Below are 12491 nucleotides of genomic sequence, written 5' to 3'. Positions count from 1 at the left end.
GGGAACGAAGGAGAGAAAATTCTCAAATGACAGATGACTTGAACTGGCAAGCTTAGTAAAACACGTTCTGTGATTATAAAGTTTGAATAAATAATGAGAACCAATTTACCAGGCCTTTTTTGACGTAATTTACAAGGCCTTTTTTGAAATACACAATAACAATAATGATTGCGTCCAAAAAGGTCCTGCAAGATAACTATCATGTGTTAGTACAGGTTCTTCTCTTTTTTTGACATCTTTAATGCGTTTTTTTTTACTCGAAAAGAGCCAGAAAGTGTCTGTTTAGAGATTCACTTTGAGCAACATGCGGCGAACAATTGTCTTGATCATGGCAAAAAGCAGTGGCTGTTTTGTATCGATTGCAGCAGCTCGATATGTCGGACATGTTGGATAGGAAAACACAAAAGTACGTCAGAAAATAGCAAGCATAATGTAATTCCCTTCCAATGGAAGTGTCAACAAGCATCGAAGGAGCTAAAAAACTCAATAGATCCGTTGAAAGTAGAGTGCATGGCTCTTGAGTCCCAAATTTCAGATTTTATCAGTGTATCGAATGAACTGGAATCAATTGAAGAGGATATCTTGTCAACTGGGGATAGCTTGGAACTGGACGAAAGTGATGGAAAAAATGCAAGGATTCTAATCAGTCTAAGGGCACAAAAGTGCCAAATTCAAAAAATTCAGTCAGAAGTTTTGGAGCAAATCGATGTTGTTGAAAAAGCTCAAAACAATGTCTCTGTTCCGGTTAATTTCGAATTTCTAGAAACTGTTCCCCAAGTAACTAACGACATATCTCTATCTGATAACGACGGGTTAATATCTGTGGTGGAGCTTGAATGTTTCGGAAATATTTGCAAAATTGTTGCTGGTTTCAACGAAAGTAGTGTCTTTGTTTGGGTAACAAATGAAAACGGAAAAGACATTATAAAATATTTTGATTGTTCGGATTGCATGTTGAATTTCAAAGCGTCGTTTGAAACTAAGCACTACCTCAGAGACATCGCAATCTGCCCAGACGACCCCCAATCTCTGTACCTGTTATTAAGAAATACTGAGTCAAAATTTGACACAATTGAAGTGTGGGATATTTTGAAATCAATCAAAACAAGAGATGTAAACACTGAAGAAATCGACAAAATGGCTGATAAATCTTGCATAGTTTCGCATATCAACCAACTATTAGTAGCAGTACCGTTAAATGACGTCTTAAATCGTTACAAATTTTACTTTTACGTAAATGAAAAGTTCGATTATGAGTTTTCTGTGCCAATTTGCTCACGTGATTCTGTAGAATTATTAGGGGCATTTTCCTACGATCGAACAAAATTGTTTGTACCCTCATATACCGGGGAAATTTTCATTCTGCCTCAACATCAGCAAACTGAAGATAACTCTGCTCAAACGCTGCGGGCAAATCCAGCAATCGTGTTTCTATCTTTGCTCAGAGATGATAAAGAACGAATTCAACTGTTTTGTGGAACAAACCCGTTCGAAGGGACTTTTTTCTACGCCTTCGACTCCATGAAATATTTTGGAATCTCCAACGAAGAACTAAGACCAATAAGCCATATTCCCCATCTGTTTTTCACTTGCTTTGTAAGTTCGAATTATTTAGTAGCAGTGAAAGGCGTACATGAGAATTATAAACAACTCTGTTTACTTAGAACCCCGAAAGAATTACAGCAAATTGTGTCACTTTCAAAAGTTCTTGACAAATTTCAGATTTAACTTGCTCATAAATTGCTTATTGTTCCGACCAACTTAGTGCGGGAGGGAGGAACTAAGTACTCAAAAGTGTTTATTTTTTCAGTAAATTTTTGCCGGACGATTTACTCATCGTAGAGAATCTTGTGTGGTATCACCAGAAAGGTCGTCTAGCGTAGAAATTGAAATTAACTGTTTTTGAATAACCTGTTTTTCGAGTTGTCAAGGTTCAAACTTTTTGAGAATATTTGATATTTTACTCAGTTTTAGGGCTATTTTTTGACCAATTTAAGCTTTTTTTGTATCATTTTGTTGCTTAAAAATACGTTAAAATAAAGCAAAATTAAGTGTTGTTAATAGACGATTAGCAGGCAATAGGCTAGTTTTGATGTCATCGTAGATTTTGTCAAAAACGAAAGGATTTGACCTCTTTTGCATCGATTTGTTTAAAAAATCTTTTCATAATTATTTGTTTGTTTTTTTTTCATGTCAATCACAAAACTCAAAACCCATGTCAAGTTTCCACTTTTGACAAACCCCACTTAACACCAAATGAGGCGCAATTAGCATGAATTTTGAATTTAGAGATTCATTGCGCCTGGTTTTTATAACATCGAAACAGTGTTTTCGTAATTATATTGAACGTTTGGGTTTTGCCTGCATTTGTTAATTTTTGTACTCCTATGATTTATCTTTTTTAACTGAATGTGCAATTGAAATTATAGATTCAATATGAGCATTAGGCGAACATACCTAATGCCTTGAATGCGAACATGATGACATTTAATACTTTTGAGAAAAATGTTTTTGAGAGAAATTTGAGCATTAACCGATTTTAAACTCAATTCTGCAAACTCTTTGGTCAATCCCACTAACCACATGGCCCAAATGTTTTCTTTTGAATCAGAATTTTTTCCTTTTAGCGGTTTTGTTTCCTAATTCTTGTTTTTTTTTAAATGTGAAGAGACGAGATTTCATGAAATTTTGAAGTTTTTTTTTTTAAATTTTTTTGTACCAAGTTGTGGTTCGTTTCTGAAGTACTGTCACATTATCACAATATATAAAGTCCCAATTCGCGCTGAAGTCTCTCTATATTGGATATTAAAAAGTTATCAGCGAATAGCTGATTGCTTCAATGGCTTTTACATTGAAACTTTGATTTTGCCTCTATTTATTGCTCTTTTTGTAGTTCTATGACATAATCTGAATAATGAATGTCTTGATTTCAGTTGATGTGTTGTAGTGCTTTCCCGTTAACCTTGAAAGATAATAATTTTTATGGCACAGATAGAACGAATTGTCTTTAAAATTTAGTGATTTTTGTATATCTTTTTAAATTTGTTGAATATTTTATGGATTTTTCTTTTTCAATTCTGGATTTTTTAAACAATATACTGGAAAATTTCATTGATCTTAAACCAAAACATCTTAGCTAATTTTTTCGGCGATTGCCCATTTTTTAACGACTTCAACACTTATCTCTTTTTTATTAGTTTCCGTTTTTTGCATTTAATTTTATTTTAAAAAAGTTTTCAGTTTATTGACAAGTCTCAAGTTTGAGTGTTGAATGAATATACGCAAGGCGGTTTGTTGATAGCTAAAGTCCAGACAATTTTGATTTCATTTGTTCAAAAAATTTTTGAATTTTTTTGAACTTTTCCTTTTTTTTGTTCTTCTTTAGCTACCTAGCTAAGTTGTCCTATCGATGAGATGTCCCATCATTTTTTCTGTGCTTTACACTCCATGGTCTTTATTGTTTTTGGGTCACAACTGATGTTTTATATCGTTAAAACTTAATATATATATATATATATATATATATATATATATATATATAAATATATATAAAATATATATATATATATATATATATATATATATATATATTTATCTATATGTGTGTGTGTAAATATTCATATATATATATATATATAAATTTCTATCGTTTTTAAATATTTTTTGAGTGATCAATTTTGGTGCTTCTTTGCTGTTCTTTAAAAATTTTCCGCAAGATTACTTCCAATTGATACAGTCGCTCAGGTGAACAAAAAAATTTTTTAGTTGTTTTTAAATGGAATAACCTGAACAATAAATGAGTCACTATCATAAAAAGTTCAGAAAATAGCTGAATATTTTAATGGCCTCAATACTTTGTGATTTCGTAAATTGCTCGCAAAATTCTCTGTGTCTGTGTCTGCATATATTTTGTACTACTGTCATAGTGCCTAGTTTGATCTCAGACAAATTATTCGCTTTTAAAATTTGTGATTCTTTTTAAAATTTTTAGTTGAAAACTAATAGTTTTGATGAAACTTGAGGTTATTTTGTAGAGAATATTGATGGATTTTTGAACTTCGCAATTTTTTTCTTTCGTCGAGAGGTTATCTTTCCCATTATTTACAGGTCCCATTTGCTTTTTAGCTAAACACTTGAAATAGTGTAGTTCAAACTCTAGCTGGTGGTATTTTGACTGTGTTACTACGTGCTCTTAAAATAGATATTGAGTTTTTGCCGTAGTTCCTTTTCTTCTTTTTGTTTATTTTGTCGTATGTATTGTCTCGTAGTATTTTTAATGCAGCTATCTTGATGTCTCCATCTCTAGTGCTGCACGGCGTCATTTAATTCATTTATTAGTCTGAGTTAGCAACAATTTTTTTCAAAATCAACTGACTATTTGTTTATATCTCTTCAAAATCAACAGACTATTCTAATCTCTTCATTTGTTAGACAGCTGAGAAAAAAATGCGGATGAGTGGGTCGGAACTTTATGTGCTAACACACATTACTAAGCGTCCTACACTGAGCGTCGGTGTAAGATTCGTGCAAATGACAGCTATCTTGCAAGACATTGTAGGATCTCTTTCATTATTAGTATTATTTCAGATTTTTGGCGAAACCTAACAAATTAGTCCACATGAGTATTTAATTGTACCGTATATTTTTTGTGAAAGTTTAATAATAGTGCATTAGGAACATTTTCTCCGTAGTTTATATTTCTATTGGGTGCTAATTTTACATTGAGTGCTTGTAAATATAAAAATGAAACGCACGGATTGGGTTTTCATTCGTATTCTACAATAGATAAGAATAATTTAAACAATCCGTTGATGCATCAGAGAAATGTCTATGAAATTACTATGAAATATGCATGAAATTACTAAGAAATATGCATGAAATTACTATGAAATATGCATGAAACTACTATGATCCATTGCTAGAAATTTTGTTTTCTATGAACTTGCCATGAATATCAGACGGTATTTTTTTCATGATCCAAACCTGGAATTTTTGATGCTATAACGGTTATAGTATCAAAAATTCCAGGTTTGGATCATGAAAAAAAAATTCTAGCGATGGATCATAGTAATTTCATAGAAGCCAAAATTTCTAGCAATGGATCATAGTAATTTCATAGAAGCCAAAAAATCAGTGCGCGTACTGAATTGCTGTTGTTGATCATGTCTGCTGAAGAGTTTAATAGATCTTTTATTGAAAGACAAAGATCTGATGTTTGCTTTATGCAATTTTAACCACGCAAATAAGGTGCTAGTGAATACTTTATTTGCACTAGTTTGTAGTTTTATGGTATTAAGCCTGATTATCTTTGCGACTAGAAAAGTTGTTTGGATACCTGTTGTTTTAAAATTGAACTCTTCGAGGTAAGGTAGCCAGAACGCAGATTCAAAAGTTCATTAAATAACTTAAGGACGCCGAATGGAAAATCATGTTTACTTTTTATGTCCTGGAATCGAATAAACCATCCATTTATTCACTTGAGATTTGACTCGAGTAGACAAAAATTGAAGGAATTGCTCGAGTAGCCAAAAAAGAAGCTTTTAGAACTGAAGGAATTACTAAGCAGACAAAACTGTTAGAAAATTATGCCACTCATGAAAATTCGCAGGTTAACTATGGCCAATCCAAATCTAGTCACTTGTCTGTTAGGTCAGTTACTGCCAATCAACATTTTGCGCGGGAACATGTATCTCGGCATCATTGGAAAACTCACGAGCAAATAGATTGATCAATGAAAGAATGTTCTTCATTAACTCAAGAGAATATGAGTTTCGTGGTTTTCAAACTCTTCAGTTACGTTTTTTACAATTTGATAATACCTTTATTATTCAAATGTTTCATCTGCTAAGCTAATAAATTAGGGTCCGTTTTGTTAGTCGCATCAAAAATATTCTCTTTTGCTCGTTCGAAGATTTTAAACGGCTACATCATTGATCATCCGCATTGCTTTTCGAATTATGTTCTCTTTACTCCACCTTTCTCAAGTCAACAATTATTTGGAGGCAACTCTCTTCAGTTGTTTGTTTAAATGGAGAACATTTCATTTCCATACTAACATGTCAATCACAACATGATGAAAGCGAAATCACCAAAAACGCTAATATATATAGAACCTCTAATTCACTCATGAGGTCGAAAGAAACTGATGTCAAGGCACGGCTAAACAACCGTTTAAAGCCGTGCTATAATTGTTTAAACCAATTAAGAAACAAAAACTCTACAAATGACTTCGTCCTTTAAATTTTTGAAGCTGTTAATTGCCAGCTGAGATTGTTCACATCGCGATTAGTAAAATTCAATGGTCAAAAAAATTTTGGTTATCAGCTGAACTTTACTCACAGCAATCAGTTGATTGTCAAGTAGACGACTAATAGACGCATTTTGATTCACTGAATTTAGCAAGTTGCGATATTCCCGCTTCTAAGTTTGAAGTTTGTTTCTTTGAAAACTCAATTGTGTTTTTAGTTACGGGCGGACTGTTTGCTTTATGATAAGACGGAATATTTCTGCACCAGAAAGCTTCTTAATGTGTTTTTGTATCTCTTGCGAATTTAACTTTATAAAAGTAGATGTTTCGGTAATGATTTCCAGCGTTACGCACGAATAATTTGCTAGCTGTCTTTTTATCTAATGATTTAATCTTCAATATAATTTTTTCAACTATTTCAGAGAAAGTTGTCAAAATTCGGAGACCATGTCATTTAATTAAAGTCATAATGATTTTAAAAACCAAAAGGCTGTATATAGTTTTTTTGCAAATTGTAACAATAATACAATAACTTTACTTGGCTCGAAAACTTCTGTTCATTTCTGGAGAGTGAACTCTTAGATTATTTTAATTTCAATGCCATAACTGTTAACAAATGGTCGTAGCGACCATCAAAATAGATCGGCTCCAAAATGGGTCGCCCTGAAAATTCGTAATTCTAATCCTTGCAGTATGAATTATTGAAGGTATTCGGCTTCTTTCAACTTAGGCAAAAGTTTTAACAAACAGTTTCTTGGTTTTTGCAATTAAAATTGAAACTTTACGGATGGAAAATACATAAATGAAACAAGGAGGCTCGGTAATGTGCAATTGCACATAAGGTTCCGACCCCGCTCATCCACAATTTTGGCATAATTGTCTACCAAATGAGGACCAAATAGAAAAACGCAAAAATTCAAGTAATTTTCAGAAAAATTGGCGTATGAACGAAAAGATAGCCTCCAAAGCAAATGACTCAGTGGAGTTAAAAATGATGCATTCGATTGATGAGATATGCCAATATTAAGAAAGGGAGTCAAGACGAACAGCAATAACAAAGATCAAACAACATCAACAAACATTAATTACAACAAAACTTTATGTCCGTTTTAAAAACAAAACTTAAAAATAAAGTCAAAATATTCCCAGACAAAACTGAAACTAAACAAAGACATGGGACCAGTCATTAATCAAACTTGGTAACAATAAGATAACAAAGAACAAAAACCATTCGCTAATTTTTTTTTGAAAACAATTAATTTCAGATTAATGAAAACAATTAGAAATCAAATAAAATATCACATAGGTTTACAATTTACAATGTTCTATTTAAAACTGTCAGTATTTGATTTTAATGCGGATACAAAAAGAACAATAAATAGACAGCAAACAAAAAAAATCAGTTAAAACTTGCCAGAAAACGCTTTGAAAGCCGTAAAGCCATACTTTGGCCCTCAAAAAATGTTTGGTTGCACTTTTTTTGAACACAGGAAATGTCTTATCTGATCTCTCATTAATGAAACTAAGTAACAAATAGACAAAAAGAAAGGCAAAATTAAGTAGTACTTACTTTTCTCGAAAAAAAATATTTCCAAAGAGATGAAATCTATTAATTATGAATTGAAATAATAAAAAAGATTCGTTTATTCTTCCCAAGGAAGCCCTTGAGACGTGCAAATCTCCAGCATATGTCTCAAGTCTACAAAAAGAACGTCAAATATGACTAAAATCAAAAATTAATTTACTTTTTTGTGAAGAACGCGAGTCGAAGCCAGTAAATTCATAACAAATTCTTAAAAAATAAAACTTTGCGAGAAAATTTTTTTTGATATCTTCCTTTGACAACATTAAAGTCATGTTTGGCCTGTAATTAACGCGTCTAGTTAACAAAAGGACAATAAAATGAACAAAATTGCGAAGTTAAAACGTGTTTTTTTTGGAAAACAATTGTTTTCGAAGTCATGAAAGCCATCGGCTATCTACTAATATCAGAATGTCGGCTTATTTTTTCTTCCATAAAAAACCAATGAAATCGGGTCATTGTAAAAAAAGTTTTGTACAAAGTAAATTTGGCAGGTAAAGACAAAATTATAAAGTTAAATTCAATTAATTTCTTCGAGAAAGTCGTGTCGAAGCCGTTAAAACCAAAATCTATATCTTTAAGGATTATAATATTATCAATTGTGTTATACTTTGAACACCAATAATGTGAAATATGAACTGTCAATAGCATGATAAAATTACAAAACTAAAAAATGTGAAAAATGGTGAAATACCTAATAAAAAGAAAATGTAAAATCTAGTTTTATCAAAGCCTGAAAACCATAACATCAAGCATGAAATCAAAATAAAGATTGGAATTGAATTAAATTCAGTAGAAAAAAGGAGCCTTTGTTCATGGCTGACCCTAAGCTACAAGTTCACCAAATTAAGAAAAAAGTAGAGACAAAGTTCAATAAGCCATTATTTATATAAAAATCAATTTTTAAAAAAAATTAAAACAACCACAATCTTTCAAGTAATAAACTAGACACACTAAATTGAAGCTAATCAGGAAGTAAATTGGACTTGTGAATGGTGAGCTTTCATTTGAATTAATCTGTTATTTATTTAATATCAAAGGATTAAATTTTTTTAAATAAGAAAGACCGACTGATTACAATCCGAACTATTTTGGTTTCAGGTGTTCAAGATTAGTCCAAATCTAGCCCTGCTAATCGCCATTAGGACCACTCAATGTTTTGAATGTTTTAGATATAGATATTGTGTTTGTTAAAAGATCAAAAATGAATGTCTGAGTTTATGATAATCAACGAGTAAAGTTGGCAAAAAACGGCAAACGGCATAGTTTTAATTACGGAGCACTCGAAACGGAAGTTGAAGCAGAAATAGCCCTCTTCCGAGTCTACAAAGATTGTGTTAGTGGTCTTTGGGTGTCTACTTTCTACAAACTTAATCAAAGTGGACTAAAGGAACTTTATTTCGTGCTGTTTTTGATGAAGATATCTGAATTTTGAGAAAAAGTTAAGCAGAATTTTTGACAAAAATTCAAAATGAAAATAGCCGAGACTTTAAAAATGAAATCAACAACACGTTTTTAAAAAATTTTGGCAATTTTTAGCAAAATTGACTAAATTTTAGTCGAAAATTGTCGAAAAATTCCGGAAAATGTGAACAAAATCAACGGAATTCTTTCTGTTTTCTTAAAAGTTTAAACCGCGATAACTTTCTGTAAAAATCGAAAATCATAAAATCTTTTTATTTCCATATTCTATGCAGGGTAAGCTTTCTAATGATACCAGTCTCAACTCTCTACGATGAATATATCGATCGGCCAAAATTGACTGAACAAAAAAACCCATTTGAGTATATAGTTCCTCCCCCCTCAAGAGGGGGGGAACAACAAGTATTATGAAGTAAGACAGAAGGAGAAATATCATCTTCTATTCTCTAAAAGGCTATGACCCTAGTTTTGAACCTCCAAGAATCCATTTTTATATGAAACAGAAAACACAAGACGCTATCTGCATCTATATAAAAACAAAAAGAAATGAACGCCCTGACCAAACATAAACAGCTTTTTTCTAAAATGAGCAAACATTTTTTTTCGTGCCAATTTATTTACAGAGACTTAAAGACAATTTTCTTCCGACCCCTGTTGAGGGGGGAGGAACTATATACACAAATGGGTTTTTTTTGTTCAGACAATTTTGACCGATCGATATAATAATCGTAGAGAGTTGTGAGTGGTATCATTAAAAACGGTCAATCGTAGAATATGGAATTAAAAAGAATTTTCAAACTTTCGTTTTCTAGAGCAAGTTATATCGAGGTTTAGATTTTTGTGAATATTAGAACAATTTGCGTTATTTTTATTCTCATTTTACCGAATTTTTGCCTAAATTTTCGTCAATTTTGCTAAAATTTATTAAAATTGTTAACAATGTTGAGTTGATTTTATTTTTAGAGTTAGAAAGTATTGTTCACTATTTTCATTTAATTTTTCTGGGTATCCTTACAAAGAAAAATTTAATGAAATCAGTCAACGATACTTTTTTACTCTAAAAAGAAAATTAACAACACAATTGTTAACAATTTTAATAAATTTAAGCGAATTTGCATAAAACAAGGCGGCTCGGTAATGTGCGATGGCACATAAAGTTCCGGACCCCCCTCATCCACAATTTTGGCATAATTGTCTACCAAATGAGGAACAGATAGAAAAACCCAAAAATTATTTTTTGCGATTCCCAAAAAAGCCCAAGTCTTTTTCAAAAAATTCTGTATGAACGATAAGATAGCCTCCAAAGCAAATAACTCCAAAGCAAGTGGAGTAAAAATTGATGCATTATTTTGCTGTAATATGTCAACATTAAGAAAGCGAGTCAAGACGAACAGCAAAATCAAACAACAACAACAACAACAACAACAAACATTAATTACATCAAAAAGTTTATGTCCCTCTTAAAATCTATATTTAATAACAAAGTCAACATAACGCCAGATAAACCTAAAACTAAACAAAAATAACTTATAAATCCCCAGAAAACATATGCGACCAGTCCATAAAAAGTTTTGGTAACAATTATACCAAAAAGAACAAAAACAGTAAAGTAAAAAAAAATTAACTTTTTTTTTGAAACAGTTAACTTCAAAGTAATAAATACCATTAGCAATCAATTAATGTTACCACCAATTTACGATTACCACTGCTTCTATAGAAGGGCATGAGGACCTGTCCTTATTCGTTTTTTAAAGCGGCTAAAAAGAACAACAAAGAACAAACAAAGTTGTTCTTTGTTTGTTCTTTCAATTGAAACTTGCCAGAAAACGCTGTCAAAACCGTCAAGCCAAATTTTGGCACTCAAAATATATTTGATTGCGCCTTCTTCAAACAGTTATATTGTAGTACGTGGCCATTCATTAGTAAGAGTAGGTAACAAGTAGACAAAAAAGCGAAGTGCTAAAGTATGTAATACTTTTAATTTTTTTTTCGAAACAAAATTACATTCAATGTCATGAAAGGCATTAATTACAAAAAGAGCTATTTAGATAGGGTCGGTTCTTCATGAAAAGGAGGCCCTCGAGACCTGAAATTATCCAGAATATTTCTTGCATCTACAAAAGAACGTCAAATATGACAAAAACAAAATTAATTTACTTTTTTTTGTGAAAAACCGGTGTCGAAGCCAGTAAGATCATAACAAATTCTTTAAAAAAAGATTTTGGGACACCAATGCCTTTTATTCCCTTGACACCCATAATGTTATATTTGACCTGTAATTATCTAACGAGATTAGGTAACAAAAAGAAACAAAGAACAAAATTGCGAAGTAAAAATGTTTTTTTTTTTTTAAATTTTGGAAAACGATTGTTTTCCAAGTCATGAAAGCCATCAGCTATCTACTAATATCAAAATATCGGTTCTTCTATTCTTCCATGAAAAGCCAATGAAAGCTATCGCTATACAGGAAATTTCATACGACCGAAATGACAAAGTATAAATGACAGTTAGAGACAAAATTAAAAAATTCAATTGATTTCTTCAAGAAAGACGCGTCGAGGCCGTTAAAACGATGATGTATATCTTTCAGGAAATTAATATGTTCAATTGTGTTTTATTTTGAATGCTAATAAGGTGACATGAGAACTGTCAATAATGTGATAGTGTGACAAAATTAGAAAACGTGAAAAATCTGAAATCTTGTAGTATCAAAGCCAGAAAACAATAACTTCAGGCTTAAAACTGCAACCGAGAATAAATGTTAAAGTAGAAAGAGTAACAGTAGAAAGAAGAATCAGTTTTTCTCTGCTGACACTAAGCTGGAAGTTGAACAAATTAAGAAAAAAATATAGGAAAAGTTAATTAAGCCATTATTTATTGAAAAGTCAATTATTTTTAAAAAAGAAACGACCATAATTTCAATTAAAAAACTAAAAGCATTAGCTTGGAGCTGATTAGCAAGCAAATTGGGTGGACCTATCACTCCTGAGCTTTGATTTGATATGTTCTGTTCTTCATTACTTAAAATTTTTTTTTTTTTAAAAAAAAAGAATGACTGATTACAACCCGATTTTTTTGGATTGTAACAGTCCAAGAATGGCCTAAAACTAGCCCTGCTAATACTTATTGTCCCTTAGGAACAGTTGATTTTTCGACTGTTGTAGATATAGATAATTTGTTAATTGAAAACTCAAAATAAATTCTGCATTTTTGATAATCAACGAGTAAAGTTAGCAGAAA

At 31.5% G+C, this 12491-nt stretch overlaps 2 protein-coding genes across 2 annotated transcripts in view; both read left to right on the top strand.

The window, feature by feature from the left end:
- The window catches only part of LOC142350662 (uncharacterized), a 32101-nt gene extending 30346 nt beyond the window's left edge, over positions 1-1755 (top strand). Inside the window, exon 3 of the mRNA XM_075402581.1 lies at positions 287-1755. Within this exon, the coding sequence (XP_075258696.1) occupies positions 287-1728 (1442 nt within the window). The 3' untranslated portion in view covers positions 1729-1755. The remainder of the gene's footprint in view (positions 1-286) is intronic.
- Positions 1-12491, top strand: part of LOC142351224 (mediator of RNA polymerase II transcription subunit 22-like) — a 595906-nt gene that overhangs the window by 347347 nt on the left and 236068 nt on the right. The window lies entirely within an intron of this gene.

Source organism: Convolutriloba macropyga, chromosome 12 (assembly GCF_964194025.1).
Source record: "Convolutriloba macropyga chromosome 12, txConMacr16.3, whole genome shotgun sequence".
Lineage (NCBI taxonomy): Eukaryota > Metazoa > Xenacoelomorpha > Acoela > Convolutidae > Convolutriloba > Convolutriloba macropyga.
Note: the sequence above shows the minus strand (reverse complement) of the source record. Positions and strands in the feature narration are given on the sequence as shown.